The sequence below is a fragment of the Manis javanica genome, chromosome 6, assembly GCF_040802235.1.
Source record: "Manis javanica isolate MJ-LG chromosome 6, MJ_LKY, whole genome shotgun sequence".
NCBI classification, from domain to species: Eukaryota; Metazoa; Chordata; class Mammalia; order Pholidota; family Manidae; genus Manis; species Manis javanica.
In genome coordinates this window covers 147,856,322-147,878,954 of record NC_133161.1, presented here as the reverse complement: position 1 = coordinate 147,878,954, position 22,633 = coordinate 147,856,322, and the positions used below count along the sequence as shown (strand labels likewise).

General features: G+C 48.5%; 1 protein-coding gene across 7 annotated transcripts in view; it reads right to left on the bottom strand.

Moving 5' to 3' along the window:
- Positions 1 to 260: 260 nt before the first annotated feature.
- Positions 261 to 22,633, bottom strand: part of CADM1 (cell adhesion molecule 1) — a 309,393-nt gene continuing 287,020 nt past the window's right edge. For 4 of the 7 annotated variants that reach the window (XM_036992728.2, XM_036992733.2, XM_036992731.2 and 1 more), the window contains 2 exons: positions 4,652 to 4,783; positions 261 to 2,732 (listed from right to left, as the gene is read on the bottom strand). In XM_036992728.2, coding sequence (XP_036848623.1) covers positions 2,614 to 2,732; positions 4,652 to 4,783 — 251 coding nt within the window. In that variant the 3' untranslated portion in view covers positions 261 to 2,613. Of the gene's footprint in view, positions 2,733 to 4,651; positions 4,784 to 15,494; positions 15,549 to 22,633 lie in introns of all 7 variants that reach the window. The other 3 variants (XM_036992727.2, XM_036992730.2, XM_073239754.1) reach the window with 1 other exon arrangement.

Here is a 22,633-nt window from a genome sequence, read left to right as displayed (position 1 = left end):
AACATTGTTCATGTACACCTTAAAACAGAACTGGCCTAAAGGGAGGAGTAAGACGTCGGTGTGACTAAAGAACAAGCTTATTTGGCATCAATTATACATCCTTCATTATTTTATAGTCCTTTAAAAAACACAAAAAACAAGTTTGTTCTTTCTTCACTCTAAAAAAAGTGATCAACCTGTACAAAGTAATACTCAACAATACATTTCAAACAGTGCACTTATACTTAAGAAAAAATACATAAACCAATATACAACTAAAATCCATAATTTCCTGTTTTTGCTTTATTATTATTATTTTTTCCAATGCATGGGGCCTACACTTTGCAATCTACCTGAGACGGAAAACACCGATTGGAACACACATGGACCTGAGACATGTCAACACCGTAAAAGCCATAAAGTTACACCAGGGAGACGGCACTACTGTACACTTGTCAGAACAGAAGGGCGGGGGTCCCGACGGGAGGTGCCGACTGAGCGATGACGGGGTCAGCGGAAAAAAGGGAGTGGAAAACACCGCCTCGCAACCTGCTCAACGGGCTCGCCTGCGGTGTGGTCGCACTGCGGTCGGAAGGGTGCCAAGGGCTCGGGACAGAGCCGCGCGTTATGAGGCTCATCGGAAAAGGGACGCGCGGGGCTTTTTAGTGCCTAAGGACAGGAGAGGGGACGACAGAGCGCTGCTCGGCATGGATTTTCCTTCACATACCAGTCCGTTCCCAAAAGGCCCCTGTATTGCAATGGTTCTATCAAAGGTTAAAATAAAGACAAGAAAAATAAACACACTTTCAAATAACAAAGAGTTGATACTTTTTCCCCCTTAAATAAATCTGCTTAAATTTTCCACATAATGTAACAATAGTAAAAATGCACCTTGCAAAATCCAAAATTACTCACTGAAAATGTTATATAATATATATTTATATATATATATAGATCTATCTTTTTTGATGCCATCTTTCCATAGGGACTGTATTCTGGAGTCTGGAGCCTTACCAAGACACCTGGTAAGAGTCCCGTTTTTGTCCTTTGGGGACGATTGCTCGATTACCTAGATGTGTCAGGGAAAATCCCCACATTTCTTTACTGAAGATGGAAATGGTAAGTGGACTTCTCTACCTTTCCCCAAGGCTCCCCATCGAAGATATGTTTGCGGTGACTTATTTTAGTAGCTATGCGCTCTGGCAGCCGTCATGCGAGGGTCACTAAGTTTTTTGGCAGATGGTTCTTAAGGCTGAGGAAAGAGGCCAAGGCTAGTGTATGAAAGGTTAAAAAGATAGAAACACTCACATTTGAGTTTTGATTAAGTAACTGAAAATCCCTACATGCCATTTCTCCACGTCTGCCTGACCTTCTGAGAACCAAGATCGACAGCAGACCAGTGTGAGAATCACACTGGCCCTTCTCTCTGCCTCCTGCCTTCGTCAAGCCCAGTCTGAAGGAGTGAAAGTTTCACATGGATTCGAATTGGAAATCCCAGCACGACAAATATCTGTAATATACAGTACATGCAGGCCACACCCTACCGTCTTCCTAACCAAGCCCAGAGGAAAGAAACACCTGTCCCATCCAGTCACCCGCACACCACACGGACGCTGTCTCCTACATCAGTGCGAAGTAAGGCCAATTGGGAAAGGTGGATGGAATCATTTGGGACAGAAATAACCAGAGCAGAACTGTCTTTCCCCCCTCCTGACTTCCCCTCCTGTGGCAACTCTAATTTGCCCACTTATAGAAAAGGAACAGACCTCACCTGTCAGGTCTGTTTAGGGCAGTGAGAAAGGAGGAGCCCTTTCCGCCCCAAACCTTTCTGGACAATGTGGGGTATCTACACTGAGCCGTCTACAGATACAGAATTAAGGACAGGTCCAATCTCATTGTGACACACCTCACTTGCAGATAACCCTGTACAGCAATGTAGTTCCACAGCAAACAGAACATTTTCTGAATCACAGTCTAAGTTTCTAGTCTTCACTGCTCTAAGTATTTGAAACATGGGCAGCAGCAAAGAGTTCTCATTGTTCACCCAAATCTTTACGACAACAGAGAGGAATGCATTATGGATACACTAAATTCCGAACTATGAAATCTAAACTGTGCTGGTTCTCCTTGTATGAAACTGAATTTTGAACAGAAAGGTATTACTTTAAAAGGAAACAAACAAACAAAATAAAACAGAATAAGGTGAAAAAGATTCTAAGGAATCCCAGCAGGCAAATTCCAAAATGGGAGATTCTGGAAAAAAAGTCTAAAAATTTTTGGGAAAAATAAAGGTGCACAAAGAGGGGGAAAAGAAAAAGGGAACACAACAAACAAAAAACAAGGCACAGAATTTTCTGGAATCTATCCAAACTAAACCCAAGCATCCAAGTTGGACTTGGCAGGAAGAAATAAAAATTTAAAAAACAAACAAAAAGAAAGAGGTGTCAAACAGCAGAGTGTACTTTTCAAAGAACATTTTTTACACAGCAAACCCCAAGCCTTCCCAGTCTCGCACCGTTCCACCCATTCATTAAAAAAACACACGGATTTCTCGCAATTCCAATATCACTGTCTCTTTATCGTCTACATAGGGCCGGCTGGACACCTCATGGGGACAGAAAGGCTGAGGCTGCTCTAGATGAAGTACTCTTTCTTTTCTTCCGAGTTGTTCTGTCCTCCTTCGGCATTGATTATAGCCGTGTCTGCGTCTGCCGCGTCGTCGGCTCCCTTGGCTTCATGAGTGAAGTATGTACCTGAAAGATGAAGGGGTAAAGCACCGTGACTGTCTGATGGCCTCTGTGGGAAGCGGCACAGAGATGGCGACTTGCTTTATGGCCGTCATCAGCCGAAGTAGTGTGCAGGCAGCAGAGGGGAAAAAACAATTGGAAGGAGAGAGCGAGGCGGGAGAGACAAATGGGGATCCGGGGTTCCGAAGGCACCGCTCCAGCTGAGCCGCTGCGATGTAATTCAGCAAACAAGACATTAGAGCGGTGATCGTGACCAGAGGGTGTCAGCGGAGGGAGACGCGAGTGGGGGCTACAACGCAGAAAGCCGGAGAGCTGCTCACTAACGCCATGGACGACGACCAGGGATGTGCACGGCCGTGGTTAAGGACCAAAGTAAGGAAGAGCAATTAGCCAGGTGATGAATCAGGGCCCCGGTGACACTCTACTGCTGCCTGGACTCATTTATCTGAGCCCTGCCCTCCCGTCTTCATGCATCATACTGCCTGTCGGGAAACAAGGAGGTGTGGTTTTCTTCTGCCTCCATCTCAGAGGGGGGCTCCAGAGACAGAAATAATTTGATATTCTAACAGCTGTGATAAAAGCTTCGGGTCTGTCTGAAGGAATGAGAGATTCTCGCTCACAGTGCGACTCTAGCTCGGACCCGGATTCATGGCTTTGCCAACTGGCACAGCCACTTTGTAATGACAACAGAGGGTTACGTAGTTGGTGACACTCTTATCTTGTCAGGAAGTCCCAACAGTTTACACGGAGAAAGACAGGCCTGGACCTCAGCATGATATACAGGTAGCACTTAAACTGCCTACCAAATCCAATGACCCTCCTCCCATTACATACTGTGACCTCAGAGAGTCTTAAGTTAAACAGACGGCTGACACATCTGCTCTGTGTTCAGGTTCTCAGAGTGACACAACTGAGGCGGTGGGCAGGCCAACGTTCCCTCCCGCACCCTCTTACCCTGTCCACCGCAGCTGTGCCCAGACTCCAGCCCTGCTCTCTGGCCACACCTTCCTGCTCCACGGAGCTCGACACCACGGGCCTGGAGTTCTGGCCAAGCAGACTGCCTCCCGGGCACGGGCGGAAGCAGGCACAGCGCTGGGGGTCCCGACCATCTTACTCTCAAGACAGGCACTTTGGACCCTAAAGGTGGTTGGTACAAGGACCCCTACTTTTGTGCTCAAGGGACCTTCCGCGACCGCCATAAACCGGAGATGCACAATCAGCAGTACGCAGCGCCTAGACTGAGCCACGGGAAAGCCCCACGGCTCGTGGCACAGTGCTTGAAAAGCATGACTGAGGAAGACAAGGGCCGAGGAGAAGCAAGAGTAAATTAGCAAGAGGGGAGACAGGCTAGAGCAGCAGGGGCAGAGAGGAGGCGGGGAAGACGATCGCCCGTCCAGACTGCACCGCTGCTGAGTGTGATGATTAATGGCAATTTAAATCAATTGCACCGATAATTTTAGAAATACATATTTATGTGGCTTTTAAGGCACATCAAACCAAGGATGTATTCTAGCCACTGTGACTGGCTTACCCAGAATCTGGGGCCAGGTGGCAGAATCAGTCCGCCTGCCTCCCCGAGAGCAGGCTGGAGGTGTATCCTTGCCATGCTCACTGTTTCGGGGCTCAAGCCACCTCACACACCAGCTCCCATTTTGAACTTTTCACTCTATTCCCAATCATGGATTGTAGAATAACAAGTCTATAGAGCTTTATGTTTAGAGAAAACACAAATTGAGGAGAACTATCCACTCTCAAGAGTCCTAATCAGCAGTTGCTAAGACGCCTGCTTTTCTCTCTCCCAGTCTCAGGAATCGAGCAGGCTACGTGGCCACATAAACCGATTGCAGATCAAGATCTGCCTTATCAAGTCCCCAAATGCAGGGGCTGCGGGGACACGAGGCCTCTGGCCAGAGCACCTTGCTCACCTTTATGTCTGGCAAAATAGCGCCCCAGGATGATGAGCAAGCACAGCATGGCGAACACCACGACGGCCACGACACCGCCGATCACCGCGTGGTCCACCGCCCTGATGGAGCCCTCCTCGCCTGCCCGGGAGTCTGTCGGAAGCAGAAGAGAACAGGGATGTAGTGCTCATTACCAGGCACCAGGAGGCCCGGGGACACCGCCTCCAGGCTCAGAAGCCCCCTTTTCTAAAGGCGAGAACAACCCAGATGGGTCAAGTCACATGAAGGAAGAGACTGACCTGTCCGGAGCTGCACTGGCCTTCCCTCCCCACAGGCAGTTTCGTTATAAGCAGCACAGGAGCGCTAATGCACGTGGACAAGCTGGGGGAGCAGGGGCAGAAGAAACAGCCTGTCCAGTCCTGACCTGATGTTGGCACTCCCTGTGTCCAGCTGCAGGGCCTCCTAAGGAGGTCAACCCACCTGACTAGTGAGGGGAGCTGGGAACGGCACCCTCAGGCAGGAACAGCCTTGGAGGGGAGGCTGAGCGTCCCAGGGACTTATTTCCTATACACGCCCAGGACTTCTTCCCTGCCAGGTGCGGGCAGAGGAAAAGTGAGGAGCTGAAGAGCCACGGCTGCCTGGGACTAAAACGAGGGTCATAAGACTAGAGAACAGGGACAACGCTTGCTCCATTTAGGATGTACGAGGGAGTACGCTTCAATCTAAAACCTAAAACCTATTTCAAAAAAGACAGCAAGGAATAATTGTCCATTGCCACAAATGTTTTTTATTTTATTTACTTAACACTTCATGATGCAATTAATTTTCCTTTATAAGCATCACTCCCTCAGGATGTCTTCTTCTGACTGAGGAACATGATTGGCTGGGGAACAGCTCCAAGACGAACCCAGAATGAGCTACGGCGATGTAGGATGGATGTGCAGCAGCGTAAACAATTTTAATTTAGGAATGTGGCTACATCACCTCTTGCTGAAATCCTAACGGCACCCGAGATTTATAATGTAGTAAAAAGCAATTATTCTCCCGTTGATTAATACATTAACATTTTGGAGTGGAAGCTAAACCATTGTCCTTTTTTTATTGAGTTAAGTGCGACACTTCCATTAAAATGATTTACTAGCTGTACCTTACAATTTAAGCACAGCAGCAACGGAATCGGTAAAAATCTCTTAACTTTACATGATTTGTGAAGTCATATGTGAAGGATTTACCATTTAAATCTTTCAGTACAAGAAGCACATGGCCTATAAATCTGTCCCCCTTGCAGCTGCTGGACGCCTAAGAGAAATGCATTTCACCAGGAAGACTGAGAGAGCAAATTCAAGTCAATTTTTAAGAAAGATTTATCTCTGTCTCTCTCCAAAGAACAGAGCAAATCTCTGAAGCCTCCACCTCTAATAATATTTGAAGTTTATCGATCAAGTGTACAGATCCGTGACAGCTAAAGGTAATGGTGCTCTTTTGAGCTGAAACCTGATACAACGCTTTCAGCAGGAGGGCATGATTTACACTTTCTATCGATATTTCCAATTCTGCTCTGAGATTAAGTACTGAAGGATGTGGGGAAATAACTCGTGACTGAGGGTTCCATGAAAAGTGCTTTAATTAAAGGAGTTTAAATTAAAACGTGAAGTATTTAAAGTGTTTCATTAAGTTACCTTTGAAAGGACTATAGCCACCCCCCCTCAAACCCAAACCCAAACAGAAATGCCCAATCAGAGGCAGCGGCAGGCTGCCCGGGACAACAGGCTGGTGGGACTTTAACTGGAGAACGGAGATGGGCTGGAGGCAGAGGTGCTGCAGCTGACTGCTCACTGCGTGACGGGCGAGCCTGGGCAGCAACGTCTAAGAGGCTCAACTTGAAACGGGGTGGCACAGTCTCCCTCTGCAGCCAAAGCCTTGCCTACTGCGGATGCAACAGCCTTGGGGCCTTGAATGCCGTTCCAACACGACATGCTTGTCCCTGGAAGCTGTCTCCCTTTTTGGAGACAACAGAGCCTGCTGCAGGGGGCACTGCCCTTGGACAGGGGGCATCTGCTCTACACACCGGATGCTTGCACCCCAACTGCACACTTTCAAAGCTGCTCCTGGGGAGTCAGAAGCACAGGAGAGCAAGTGGTGTTCTCCTTAGGGAGCTGTCAAAATAGGGGATCTTGCGGGAATGAGTTAGCTGATCCCCAATTACCATGAGCTTCAGGCATGTTGGCAGTAAGGGTCTTCGGGCTAACTCCAAGTGTCTCAGAACTGAGTGAGGAAGCAAAGCGACTGCAGCTACGGGGCAGCGAGGAGAGCGAGGCACGGGAGGCAGAGGGACTGGGAGCAGAGAGAGACCTTGGGAAGCCATCCCGGGCACAGACCTGACCTGCGTGGGGCAAGGGCAACCTCATGTCCACTGTTTAAAGACTGTCTTGCCCACGCCTGGGCACAGGAACATTCTAGGAGCCCGAGAAGAGAAGCCAGAGAGCAGGGAGGGAGGGAAATGGTGACGGAAACCAGCCACCAGCCCACACAGGGCGCGGCTCGAGGATCAGCGCCTCTGGCCCAAACGCCATCCGGCCTCTGCTTCTCGTGAGCTAAGTGCCGCCCTGTCCCCGCACTCCGCCCACGGGAGCACCTGGGCCTGTTATCACCCCATCCTCAGGAAGGTGTGTGTTCTGCAGACACCCATTTACAAGGGCAATCTCTTCCGTTACCTCCTGATACCCACTTCGAACAGGAAGTTTACTACCACTGGTTAATCACGAGACAGTTTTCCTGCCTTCAGTGACTGCAGATGGACACAGGAGATAACTGCCATCCCTGGGACACCACAGCTGCGAGCTCCTCATCCCCCGCCTCCCAGCTCACCAGCTCCTGTCCAGCTTGGCATCCTTTACGAAGAGCAGCGCTCTTCCCAGACCCATCTCACTCCCGTTTCCACGTGTGGGATGGGTGCGTTTGGCTGCTGGTGACTGGCCCAGAGGAGTGCAGAACATGGTGGAAGCTGGTCACCTACACCAGCTCAGAGCTGCCGGGACCTGTATGCTGGTGCCTAACCGGGGCACGAAGCGACCCAACACACTGCAGAGATGTGCTGGAGGCGGCTGCCAACTGCAGCTGCCAGGGAATACGGGCCGCCCAGAGCACAGCACCTGCGGAGTCCGTCGGCCACCCAGCCTCTCTTCTGCTCACAAAGTAGAGCTCTGGCCCATTCCTTGATAAATTACAACCTCGGGGAAGCCTGTGACTCCCTCCATCGCGCTGCTCCTCCCGCAGTGCGGGGCCTCACTCGGGCCCCGTGCACTTGTCCAGGCTCATCCTCTCTGAGTCTGACAGAGAAGGGACCCGAAGGCCAGACTAGAGCTGCACACAGCCTCTACACTGACAAGCACACACGGGCGTGTAAGGCACTTATAAGCACACCAATCTTCAGGCAAAGGCACCTCTCTTCAGTTGAGGAGGTAATGTTTCCTCCACCTCTGAGAGACTACAGTGGGCCTCGCCCTTGCTCTGTAGCAGGTGTAAGGGCATTCCTGCTTCTGGGACTCCGCTCTGCCCCGTCTTTGCCTGGCGTATGCTTCTGGCACAAAGGTTACTCCAGTCTTTTAGAACCAAGTGGGTTGGGGTGATACGCCCGCCGGGAGTGAAGCATGCCATCCAAGCCATTTCACACAGGACCTCAAGTCTCCTGGGCCCAGTCGCTCCACGAATCTGATTTTTAGGTGCACTTTGCAAATGCCAGTAAGTGTTCATGACAGGTTGCAGCACAAGCTTTCCTGCCTGTACTGTCCCTGCAGCAGCCCTATTGCTCCAAGTGTGACGTGAATTTCTGTAAGGACAGGTCAGTCATCCACTGTTTCGTATTTGTGAGTTAGCATTTCTTTCAGCAAAAGGCTGGAACAGCTTGGCTCCAGGTGAGTCACAAGGTGCTCGTGGCGCGTCAGGCTGGCTGCTCTTGCTCGGGTCATAGCTTCCGCTGCTCCGGGTTTGTGTCAGCGTCTTAGAAGAAACTCCCAGACTGACGCTCCAAACTGCTGGGTTTAACCGTGGGCCGGGTGAGCTGGTTTCATCTGTTCTCCATGGACAATGGGAAGGCGGGAGTGCTACGGCAGCAGTCCCTTAGGGCCTGACCAGAGAAGCGACTGCCAGGGGACGCCTCTTTCTCTGCTTGCTTTCACTCCCCAGCTTACTTGCCAGTGTCTTCATGCTGGGATCCAGCCGTCACGCTGCGTATGTTAGGACAGGTCCCCAGCAGATCCTGGTTTCTATGGCTATGTCACCACCTGGCGTGGGACGTGTACCATAAACAGCCATGCGACTGCCTTCCTCAAGGAGCTGTGATATGCCCAGAAGGCTCTGCTGCCCAGGCAGGGGCCCACGGGTAGTCTGGGAATGGACAGTATATCCCAGACCAGCTCCTGGCAAACGGGTGTGTTGGCAGGAGTCACGGAGCAGGGCACTCCTGCGGCGGCTGCCTGCCACCCTGCTGCCCGGGCCGCACAGCCTGGGGCTGGCCTTTTTGCCAAGACCCAAGGTTTCTACCCCCGAGGAACTGCAGTGTGGCATGGAGACCTGCAGCTAAAACACACCCAGAGGCATGACCACCACTATGTCCACTTACCTTCACATTTCACAACAGCCCCGGTACAGGCTGCACGCACATCATCAACTCATGGGGAGCTAGACACCCTCCTTAAATGCACATTTATTCTCCCCATAGGTTATGAACTAGGTCTCATCTTAAAATTAATATTGGAAACACGGAGGAGGTTCTAATGATACCAGTCTTTACTGGGCAAGTCCTGTGATTGGCCTTCTGCAGTTTCCATTATCGAAGGATGACTGCAGAGAAGTGAGAACCGTGGGCTCTTTGTAAGTGTTGTGTCACCCGGTTTGGTTCTAGCCTTTTTCCTGGGCTGAGGTCTTGCTGGACACGTCGGTTTACAAACTCTAGAATTGGTGTTTATGATGGAAACGCTGGCTCCAGCCTCCCAAAGCCGTACGGACATTGTGGCTAGGATGCTGTTGGCTACTTCTTGCTGGGAAGAAATTCTGAATTTTCCAAATCTGAAGCACAGCCAAAATCTGACCTCAGAACAAAACAAACCTGGCACCACCTGAGAAATGTAGCTACGCATCCCCATCACCTACTGTAGCTCCTGTCACGGCAACAAAAATAGGCATGCATTTTAAAGAGCACAACTTTATTGCTGAAGGGGAACAAACTGAATGGCACACGCTGACAAAATGCCACATTATTTGCTAATCCTAATATGTTATTCTTCTTTAAGATTTGCTTTTCTCAGCACCAATTCAATTATAGATGCTACAAATCCTTCTGACATTTAATTCCCTCTTGTCAGAGAGCAGCAAACGTATACAGTACATGCACAGCTCCCCATTAAGATGTTAATATATATCGGAGCACACTAGCCTCTATGCAGCGTAACCTTTCTTTTCTGTCCTCTTCGAAGGGGGAAGGGAAGGAATAAATGTAAGGCGAGAAAATCATGAAGGTCCCCATGTAGCAGCTGGTACTACTCTTCAGCTGCATTCAATCCCAGCAAGGCAACTGGGGCTTCACTGACATCTCCAAGGACCCGTGTTCAGCTACTTGAAGGACACCAGAGTCGCCGTCTCCCCCCCAGTCGATGTCCCTACAGCCCTTGGAAGCTGGAGGTAACATTTCCACCATGAACGGTGTGGGTTCACTTGAACTGCAAGCACCATACACAGGCTTTGGCTGTGCGCCGTCTACTCAGTGGTCAGGACTCGGGGGCTCCCTTAGGCTGGCACTGCCTCTCTCACCCTGCAGCTGCAGAAACAGGCCCAAACAGGAGATGCAGGGAGACTCAGGAGCTCATTGCCTGCGTGGCCCGCTGCAAAGGGCACTGGACCTGCCATCAGATCTGGGGTAGAGGCCAGGCTGCTTGACTTTTCTCTGTGGCTTTAGGCGGCTCAGTCCGCCACTCTGAGCCACTGAGCACCATTCTGCACTTCACTGGGCTGCTTTGAGATGCCAACATGGTGCTGAATATGTAAGGGCCTGGTGCTTTCACAGGTACTCGGCCCAAGTTTGCCAGATTTCAGTCGGCTGTACTGATGCTCGCCACCGAGGGCTTTACTGCAGGTCTTCCCACTGGCTCAAGGCAAATACTCATCAGCTCTTTGGTGGTAAGGCTTGTAGTGCAAACGCAGCGTTGTTTCCAGATCGTAAGGCGCCCCATACCCTTGCTGAGGTGAAGTCACCAAGTTACCTCTTCTCATGTCTGCAGAATGGCACATAGTGTGACTGGTGGCCTAGCTGTCCTGCGTGGTGGTCACTGCAGTGGGTCTGGCGGCCGAGGGCCACCTAGGCCAAAGTAGGATTCCAGTGCACCATTTGAGTATCAGGATTTTAAATACTTAGTGTTAGCTAAATGAGTTCAAGTATTCTTTTTGAAATGTTGATTTTTCTCCCATCTCGATTAACTTGATTTAGTTAATTTAACCAACAGCAGAAATGACTTCATGCAACAGGATGCAAATCCTCCCAAGACATTAGCATGACCAGTGGCCAAAAGGCACCCTCAGGAGCCCGCCCTCCCCTCCTCGTGACACAGACGTGGAAGTCTGACTGCCTTTTGCACTTTAAGCAACAGGAAGGCCCTGAGGAGGCCTGGGTTTTCCTTCAGACTATACATCTGATCCACAGGACAAGAGGTAAAGTATTTCCAGCCATTTTCCCACAAGAACCTCCCTCTGGGGAAAGATGCTTCAGCGGACCTCAGGCATTTGGGGGTGTGAGGACGCATCCAAGAACACGAGGAGGTCACCCCAGAGCAGTGTCCCACCGGCAGAACTGGCCTTTCACTGTGCACTGTGACCCGAGGACTTTTTAGGTCGGATGTTCTCCTTCCTCCCGTGGGGGAAACAGTCGCCTCCATCGTGGAAGATCAGCAATGCGACAAAGTTCCAACTCACACCGCGGGACGGTCACGAGCCGGGGGGCATGGGTCCGGTGTGATTTGTCAGCCTTCTTCCTTGTACTCAAAGGAATTTTTAAATAAGGGAAATCTACATTTTTAACCCTTTGCAACCCTTGTAGGATGACATATAAGACCTTATCAGGTGGAAACTGAGCCCATCATTTAGGAGAGGCAGTGGGACGACCCCCCTGAGGGGGTCTGTGCAGGGTCCTCTGGAGGGGAGTGGGCAGAGTTCAAGGCTGGAAGCGCCCCTCACAGCTCCGTCCGTGGTTCTACCCGACGGGCCCCAGTCCGTCCTCATTCCCTCCCCGTTCAGGGGACGCACAGACCGAACTGAAAAGGGCCCAAGCAGCAAAGTAAGCCCTGTGTTCCATAGGGGACGGTGACCACATTTCCTGGCAAGACAGGTACACCCATACATTCAAATTCAGACTCCATCTCTTGAGTAAATCATTTAACCTCTGGAGCCCCAGTTTCCTCATCTGGAAATGAAGACTCACAGCCTTTCCTTAACCATCTCTTAGCGTTTTCACAAAGTCTTCCCAGGCTGGCTCCGGAAACCCCTGGCAGCCGGAGCTCCTGGCTGGTCCCGCTGCCCAGAGCAGGTAGCTGGGAGGGGCGTGGACGCTTGTTCTGAGTCGACGGAACCCAGCAAGCTAACGTGCCATACGTGGCATCGGTCTCCACCAGCCAACTGGTGTCGATGTTTCATCACCACCACCCGTAGTCCACCAAAAAAAATGAAACAGCTTATTGCCAAATACAGGCTGTCCTTTAGGTGGGAGCCTCTCCCCAAGTGCTACGTCTGCTGACAGTTGCCCACATACATTTCAAGCAAGTTCTGCCGGACCTCGAGGCTGCTCACAGGAACTATGGACAGTCTTATGTCCCATCCAGAATTGGTAATCTGGACCCAGAGACCTTTAAATGCTCCCATGACCTAAACTTAGACTGTATTTTTGGTTCCGTGCTTCCTTGGAAACCCATTTAGGGGACTGGCTGGCTCACCTAGATTCTTCACACCTGCCACGGATCATCAGTCGTTTAGGATCTGCCTGCACCCACACTTCGCTAGGAATTGCGAGGGAAATGCAGGATGTTTCCAGATCACTTTCTCATTTGCTAGGCAAGAGCTGAAAGGTGTTTTGGGGAAGCACAAGCGCTCCAGGACTTGCTGGTGCACTTGGGTCCAAAGCGGAGGACTGAGGCCCTGCCCCGTGCCAGAGGGCCACTCTCTGCCACGCTGTGTCATCTGCTGCCACACTCCACTCAGCAGTCCCTGGAGGGCCCCCCCGCTGTGGGAGGGAAGGAGGGAGGCAGTTGGAGACGTTTTTAAAAAGTTTTACAATAAAAGGATAAATGAGCTTAAAGTGATCCTATTCCACATGGGCGGCAATAACTACCTGCTGTCACCAGGAAACAGATGTAACTGATAAAACAATTCAACACTCTTGTGGATCCGTCATCAATAAAGTTAACACCCAAAAAGCAAACAAAAGGGTTCAAAGTAGAACTGGATCGTTCCCCAGGTCTGCCAATAATTAAATCACTGAACTACACACAAGCATATTTTCACATGCAGATTAAAGAGGATTGGCTGGGCAACTTGCTTAGCTGGGTTGGGGGGGAGCAACAGCTGCTGCTTGTGACACCCCCATCAGCATGGGTGGCAGCGGGACTGGGGGTGGGGAAAGACGGTGAGTAGACAGACCGTCATTATTTCCAAGGGAAGGATGAAATTTCTACCCAGATGGAACAGGGAATGGATGGTAATATTATTCATTACCACAGTTTAGCATTAAGTGTGCAACACCTACTCTAATTTATTGATGTACTGCTTAAGACGGGTGTTAACCTGTTTGTCTTGTATTATAATTGAATTCAGTCTCCAGGCTACAGAAATTTGAGAAGTTCATCCTTTCTCAATCAATATGCTCCCCTTCAGTGACCCATTTCAAGACAGCTTCATAAAAAATAATGTATTTTGTTTTAATAAATTTAAACACTATGACAGCTGCTCAATTTTTATTGGTTGTTTTTTTTCCCTTCACATGTCTCTTTGCTGTTGAGGGAAGCCAACCACACAATCAATAGTAATTGATTAATCAGCATCCCTCTGAACAAAGGTGCTAATCAGTTTTTGATTAGTTCATCAACCCAGATGCAAAGGCAGTCCAGTCTCAGCCTGGTAGATAATCGGTGTCTACTTGACTTATGGCTCCTGACAACGCAGGCCTGCCATGCTCCTGGGGGGGCGCGGGCAAGGGGGACGGCGCCATTACTGCGGTGACCCACTGTTGTGAGCACAGACAGCGGCTGGTCGACCGCTGACTCGGGGGTGGGCTGATGGGGCTCCAGCAAGGCTGTGGGGTGCAGAGCACTCCTGGAGTGACGCGCCGGGGGCAGGGGGTTGGCTGGTTTGGTGTCGTCTTCCTGAAGGGAAGAGTCACTTCTGCATACCTGACGATCCTTGTCTGGCTCACCTGGCAAGAGGAATCAGGGCCAAAGACAGCTCGGCGGCTCAGGCCCCTTGAGAAGATCCAAGTGCCAGGGCCGCTGTCAGGGCTGTGCCACTTATGGCAGCATCAGAAGTTAGGGCAGGCTGCCTGCACCCAGCATTCCAGCCACGCAGGGGACTTACCTACTCATGTTAAAAGGAAAGCAGGCTAATGTTTTTGCATCGTCTCCAAATACTCCACATGTAGGAGGCAAAAATGAAACATGACTTTGATGAGCCGGCTCTCTCTCTAATCCTCTATTTATCTAAATTTGCTGGGACCTGGAATTCATTCATTCATCCTACAAGTACTGACAGAGCACCCACTACACGACAGGCACATAGCAGTGGACAAAACCCCTATGGCCTCAGGGGGCTTCCACTCTGTGGGCAAATTCAACAGCTAAGCTCAAACTGGGATATGCCACCTAACAGAAAAATAAAGGCCATGAATCTGCTGCACTTGCAGACGCGGTGGAGGTGGTCCATCCTCTCACTGGGTCGGACCTGTGCTGAAGGGTGGCACCTCAACAGCCAGCTGCTCGAGGGAGCTGCCCTGACCTCTCTTCACGAAGGGCCACGGGGAGCCCCTCTTTCCAGCAGGAAGGGTCCCCAGTCCAATCCTTTGCTCTCTCTGTCATGAGGAGGAGGAAGGGGCCTTCCTCACTGATTCATTAAGTGACTGAGGAAAATGTTGAAGAAACTGTAGCTGGTTGGCGGTGAAGTCCCAAAACATCCGGGGAGCTCATATAATTGTTTAGCTTTGACCATTTTCCATCTCCACCCCCTCCTTTTTAGGATATGCTTCTTATTCTGGATTAGTAACACCTAAATCCTGGAATCAAGCATGAAACCTACTTTTGCAAGAGCTCAATGTGCTGTGGAAAAGGTCTGAGGTGGCTGATCAGTTTACATCACGGTGTGACAGAACAATTACCCCCCTTCGCCCGGCCCCTCCCAGCCCCCTGCTTCTCAGACAACTGTGGCATGGCTTTTCTAGTCTATTCCACAGAGGTAGATGGTCAACCAAAGCATTTTCCTTAAATAAAGATCTTGTCTCATATTCCAACACCCTTAAGATGCTTTATAATGCAAGAAAATTTCTCTGGAACCATTATGTATTTAGAACATAAAAATTCTTTAAAGCCACTGAACACAGAGTGGCTTTAGTATGACCCCAGAGGTGACCTGTCCTCCCCTGCACTGACTGTACCAGCCCCAATTGGAACATACGTGCCGCTACCGCGCGGCAGAGAGGCCAGCAGGGAGGAAGAAGCGTTCATGAAATTTTGTTTTTCTGCTAATTGATGGCTCAGCAAACCGAATGGCCATCTTGTCCAAGCGGACGGAGCGCCCCCAGGCTGGACACTGCGTGCCTTACCTAGTAACTAGCCCTTACCTGAGAGGTCCTCACTGTCCAGTTCTTCTGCGGAATTGGGCAACTGAGTAAGGCCTTACAAGTAAAAACAGATCGTTTTTCTTTTCATTCCTCAAGGGACATAAACAAAACACTTAAGAACTGAGGATGAATTTCTTATAAAACATGAGCCAAATCTCTTGCTATCTCTCTCTTTGGAGAGCTTGAATGTATTAATCTGTAAGTACATTTCTCCAATCATTTAGTTTTGTTATTGATACACAATCGAGACAGAAAGATTCCTCAGTCTCCACTTTGAAAGCACATGAAACATGAAGGTGACTGTTAAAATCACTCACTCATAACAACATGCAGAAGGAAAATAAAGCCCGAGTGTTAGCTGTCAGCGCTCTGATTTCTCTCTTGATTGCAAATGTGTTCAGACCTTACATACTGATGTATGTAAGCTTTAGGTTGTGTTTACTATCGAACTGAAATCCTTGGCCGATACTGACAAATACAGTCCATCGTCAATTTGTGTTTGTCTTGGACCACTTATTTCAAAATGGCAACTATAAATTGCAGGCTTTTCATCAGAAAATCTGATTGACGAAATGAATCGTTAAAAAAGAGAATTTCAAAAACAGAGGTATTCCTGAAAAATAAAACCCTCAAAGCTGAAAAAGCAGTTAGGTCAGGAGATACTTAGCAGGGACTCGCGCTGCCTGTCCAGCCCGTGGCCGCGGGCCAGCTGCAGGCTCTCTGCTGGCTCTGGCTGGAGTGGCGAGGTGCGGTGGGAAGGGCGTGAAGAGTGGGAGGCTCAGCTGGGACACGGCTGTCATCTCCTCCTGCCCTATTTACAGGCTACTCTTCAGGGATGTTTATCAACCACCACAAAGGCTGGGCAACCAAGGAGGTCTCCACCCGTTCTGCTTGAAGTCCTGTCCGATGGCACCAGGACCTCTTAAGCACACAGCAATTGCTAAATTTTTTGTGCACCTATTACACTGCAAGGTCTTTGGAGAGAGGGGCGTGTCTTGGTTATTTTTCCATCTTGCCCTGTGTCTCATCGCCAAGCACAAAGCACGCTCTCAGGAAACAGGTACTGAATTAAGGGTTTGGGAGTAATGCTCAGTGAACTACCAACCGGAGCGTAGTATCAGCCAAAAGAAATGGTCTGGAGACAAGCAGTGTCAGCTGACAGCATGGCTGAAAAGGACCCAAATTAACAGGCACAGTCATACAGAAATGGCCAGTAAAAGCTTGTGTTTTGTAAGTTGTTTTATAAAGAAGCCAAATGATTATTGATAGCTCAGTAGGTGCGGTGAAAGGAGGCCATCACATGAGCTCTTGAGGAAGAAATACCATTACCACCAACATTCAAGGGCAGGTGTCAGTTCTAAACGGGTGGCTTTAAGTCCACAAATGTCCCCAAACTGTGGATCCAGGCAAAGAAAGGCAGAGCAGTGAGCAAGGCAGTAAGTCACAGAGGCAGAGGGGTAGAGAGGCGCCCATTTGTTGCAGAATCGGATTGGTTCAAAGTGTTCCTGTTTCTAATTGGCTTTATCCATTGTATAAAGATTAATGAATACAATTATTTGAATAATTGTTATAAATTGGCAACATAAAGTACTTCTCTGTAGTTAATTATGAATTTGCAGTTTCAGAAAGCTAATCCTTCACTTGTCCTGGCCCAGAGAATATCAAAGCATTCTACATACGTGCGTGGCGCCCACTGAGTCCTATGAAACAAGGATGTTTCTTTCATGTAGGCAGCTTTCCTGCTGAACGCTTGTTTCCCTCTGGGTGGGGGCATTAGAAAGCTAATTTTAAAAAGTTAAGACAAACACATTCATGAAGTATCACAGATATGCAAAGTTTCCCATTAAAAAGCAACAGACAGTTGGTATACACCTCATTAATGACGAAACTGTCATTTTTAATGCATAAACTTCAAACTACACCAAATCATCTGGAATCTGCTGCTCAGATTATATCCAAAAGCAGGAAGCCATTTAGGTCAGCGGCATTAATTCGTTTCTGCACTACTGTCGTGTTTTATGAATGTGTAGTGCTCCGCCACGGCTGGATAATTTCTGAATGAACAGCATTCGCAGGAGCTTCCTTGAAGCCCCGAGTGCGCAACGTGAGCACAGCAAAACCTGCCTCCGAAGGTGCCTGGTCTTAGGTCGTTTTCTTTCATGTTAAGAATTACATACCTCTCCTTTTCTCAAAGAAAAAAAAAGATGCATTTTATGAAGCAGACAATATTCTTGAAATGGGAACTTCATGATTGAACAACAGCTGGGAAATTACTTCCTGGTTTTTCTCTTTAAACTTTCACATCATCTGTTAAAGTCCTTTCTTGTCATTCCTAATTAAAATGTATTCAACAAATTTCTTTAAACTTTGTTAAACAAATGAAAGCTTACTTTTGGTCCATATGGGATTTTTCTGGGCAATTAATAAAATCCTAAGGTGCAAACACAGTAATTTCACGTATGCACTGTGGTGGCCTTTTTGCGCAGACGTGCGCGGCTCTGCATGACGCTGTAAGGGGCTGCCTGTCCCCTGGGCTGCCCCAGACAATGCTCCCACAGGTGTCACTCTCCCTTTACACAGACGTCACTGGCTTCTAGGTGTGATATGGTGCGGCAATTTAAAACCAGGTCAAGGAAAACCTCAAAAATTAGAAACAGTAAGACATCCTGGAGATACTTAAATAAATTCAAGGTCAAGTAAAATGTAAATGTTCCTGTTTTTCAGTTCATCAGGGTTTCATTTTTTTCAGAAAAATTTTAAAAAGGGTGATCAAATAAAACCTCTAGGGAAGAAAAATGTAGCCCATGGCCCTGGTACCATTCCCATTAGGAAAAAGGAGGTGATGGTCTCTCTCTTACCTAAGTGGCATACATCTCTGGTCGCTGGCCATGCTACGGAAACTGTTCCATCACCAGCCATGAGTTCAGGCGACCCTGGTAGTTTTAATCTAAAAGCTCAGCCATCCTGTTCTTCCTGCTTTGTCAGCTTTTGTGGGGAGTTTTCCCTTCTTCCCATTAGCAGAAATTTGGTTCAGGCCGTTAAACAGTAGCACATTGTTTCCAAGCTGCATATCAAGGCTGAAACACAATCTTCAGGTCCTGCAGCCATTCGTAACCCTCTTTAGCGTTGTTCTTGAGTAGAACACACAATGTCTGCAGAGTCCCTTGACTGAATGACAGCCTTTGAATGCCACTGTCGTGTACGCGTACAGAGGTGTGCACAGAGGTACAGACACAGATGGCGGACATAGAGGTTGTAATAATGCGCACTGCGGGCTACTCTTCTTTAAATTGGGCTTTCGAATTTCCCCACAGGGGATGGAACGTCAGGTAAGCATCTCGCGCTCTCGGGACTGGGGTATGGCTCACACTCCTCAGAGAGCGCCTGCCAGGGGGCAGCAGAGCCGGGGGACCACCTACGGCGGCAGGCTTGGGCCTGAGCCTGGCTCTGGCACGGGCCAAACATTTTGAAACCAAAACTGAAAGTGAGAAATTATTTCAGAAGGGTTTCCAGTATGAGTCTTACCACAATTATGTACTGAATTAAAACTATTTAAAAACTCATTTGGGATATGTTAGTTCATGAGATCATTGGCCTCTAATGTACCAAGAGGTGGGAAGCAAAAGACAGGTAGACTCAAAAATAATAAATAGGAGGGGAGGGGAGGGGTAGAGGAGAGGGAGGGGAGGGAGAGGCAGAGAGGGGTAGAGAGGGACAGGGTGAGAGAGGGACAGAGGGACAGGGTGAGAGAGGGACAGAGGGAGAGAGAGAGAGAGGGACTGGGAGAGGAGAGGGGTGGAGGCAGGGAGACGGCAGAGAGGGGCAGGGAGGGGTGGGGGAGAGGGGGACAGGGGCAGAGGCAGGGAGGGCCGGGGGCAGGAAGCGCGCGCCTGAGGCCCGAGGAAGCGGCTGACCGCAGTGCAGCAAAAGCACAAGCGCTATTCCGGGCAGGACGTGCTGACCCCACAGCCTCACGAGGGGGAGGTGGGGGGGAGGCAGGGAGGGGACACAAGGCTGGGACAGAACAAGGCACAAGACACAGAGAAGCACCCACATTTGAACAAACAAGACCATCACACACACCCACGCATCATAAGGGTAGGGACCACGGCGTCCGTGCTGTGCATCACCCATGCATTTCTGCCGCCAACTTCAGGCCGAGTGGCGCCAGGAAGGGCAGGGCAGGGCGTGGTCTGCACTGCTCGACATGCACGCATGACACAGGGTTCTTCCTGTCCAGCCCTCAGGATGAGCTCCAAAAACGCAAATGCTCGAGATCTTTATTCAAAGGGGCCCCTTCCGTCATCCTGGTCTAAAAAATCCCATCATAGGCTCACATTCATCTTTACTATCAATTGGATTGTTAAAAACACACTGTGGCTGACTGCTGTTTGGTTTCTTTTTGGAGAAAATCCATCTGATTGTGAATCATGCTCATGCACTTCTGACCTTCCATCACATGCTTATTCCAATCAGATATCGGTAAGAACAAATGGTCAACATCCATAAACAACTGGTGCTCATACATAACTCCAGCAACACAAGCTTGAATAAAGTATTTTAATGAGTCTTCAAAGGGAAAGCTTTTCAGAAAATTATTTTCTTCCTCTTTATAGAAGAGGAATATCGAAGGAAATATAGGATGAAAACTTTTAAGACCAGTAAAATGGTCATAACTGGCTAACCTAACACGTCTTGTCATTTAAGTTGCTAAGTTATCAAACCACAACATTTGTCTAGGCCCACATCTCCATAATGAACATTCAAGGTTATTCTCAAATGAATCTAAGTTAAATGATTGGTACACCAGAGAAATTGGGTTTTAGTCTTAATTCACTTGGATAAAATCAGTTCTCTATCTTCACCTCCCTGGAAATTTGGTCTCCTGCTTTGTGAGTTCCTGGATATTCTATTACCTTTTCTATCCTGGCAACTGACCTGGAAGACTTTTTTCCCCTCTGTCGAGTGAAATTATAGATCGTACGATCTGGCTTTCAGTAACACTCTCTGCTGTGGGCTGGAGAGTATGCTGTTCAAAGCAGCAGTAGGAGCCTTCGGGAGGTGCTCGGAGGGTTCATGGCAGCCGGGGTTACCCCTCTCACCTCCCGCTAACGCATCATAGACGTGTGTATCTCACTCCTGCTTCTTCTCCTACATTTCTTGGCTGCAGGTAAACTTCTCATCTCACTGTGAGCCGGTAACACCCTGCTGAGGTGCCACTGGCCTGAAGAGTCCCCGAACTAAGGACCCAGCAGTTGCTTCTGTCAGTACACAGGCATCCTATAAAGCCTTACTCCAAGGGTCTCTTTATCCTACCACAAAGAGAGATCACCTTAACTTTCTCTCTCTCCAGATGAAAAGATCTGATCAGAAACAGTATCCTAAAATTAGGATTGACCCCCTAAATTCTCATTTTTCATACCAGGGGACATATTTCCTACCTGAAATAGCCTACCAACTCCAAGACCTACATGCATTTGATTTACATAAGCACACGGATTTTATTGAAAGGACTTAGAAATTATTGCTCTGGAGTCTTACGAGATAAATGATCGATACTTCTTCAAATATCTCACAGAATTCAGGAACCTTATGGTTACATTTGACCCTGGAGTTAATTATAGGGAACTCAAGGGCTTAAAGCATCTGAAGAAGAATAGAACAACATCCCTTAAACTACATTAAAATAGCCTTAAAGCTCTGAGAATAATCGATAGAAGTCAGGAAGTGCTCAATTAATGATGAAACCTACAAATAACTAAGCTTAATGGAGAGCCCTGCCGGAGACACTGCCAGCACTGTGGGGCACTACCTTTCAGAGGGCATGTTTTGTACCTAATTGATTTCTCATGACTGTCAGTGCACCTGGCCCTTAGACTTACTTTATGAATTTTCCTTTTGTGCCAATGACAGGCAAGGGTATGGGGGCGGGAGCAGGGTAAGGGGGACATGGTGCCCTCTATGCAAGTTTGTTTTGCCTCCTCAGGAAGTCCAAACTGGGGTGGGGTGTGGGGCCACCTGCCAAGCCTCTGGGCCTGACCTTTAGGGACAGCTCACACAGAACAGAGATCTCCAACTCCATAAGTCCTCAAAAGCAGACCTGTTTAGGGAACTAAGTCTGGGCCAGGAAGAGATGCTTCTCTCAGAGTTGAATGCACACTATGGGGTTGGTTGATCACCTCATCAATTAATTGATAGATTTTAACCCTGCGTAACATGCAAAGTAATTTAAGTACGTCCTTTACCAAAAAATTCCCTTGGGATACAATTATTAAAATTCAGCCCATTTTTTTTTTTTAACTAATGTATCTTTTTCTAAGTACAATATCATCAGGGCTACATTTGAGTTAAGTAATTCAGTAACATACAGATGAAACATGATTCTAATTTTCTGACTGGAGAGACACAGAAAAGCTAATAGACTCATTCCAGCCCAGTAAGTCAGGGGTGAAACTGGAAAAAGGATTTCTTTATGGCCCCTTCTGAGCTTTATTCACTCGGTTTTTATCACCTTTTGATTAAAATCTTAACCAAGTATTATTTAGTATTTGCCTACAAAATATGCACACACAAATGACTTTTTAAGGCCCAATTCATGTTGCTAAAATTTGTATGCGGTATCATTCTTGGTTTGGGGAAGTTTCCTGCCACGTTAGCAGAAACATCTATGTACACACAGAATAAGAGGCAGAGGGCAGCGGGCTGTGGAGTAAACGCGACGGGGAACATAATTCAAGGGCGGGCAAGGATCTTCCTGGCCACCGCCTCACAGATCTGCACAGGAACCTTCAGCCTTATCTGTTCTTCAGCATCAATTCCTAGACACACAGGAGTCCTCTTCAAAATGTCCTGGGATCCTGTGCTACAAAGGAAGTGGCTGGGCCTTTAATTCAGATGCTACGATTTTTAGGCAAACAGTTGTTTTTGTGAAGTCGCTTTCATCTCCATGTCTGGTGGAGTTACTAAATAACTGGGACTCCTCCCAGCCCAGCCAGCAAGGAGGCGGCCTTGTCTCAGGTTGCAAACTCTGGCTACTGAACTCACAACAGAAATGACAAGACTTAACACCCTTTCAAACCTTAAATATTATAGTATATTTATGAGGTCGTCTACTTAAAAGGGGATTTCCCTTGAAGACT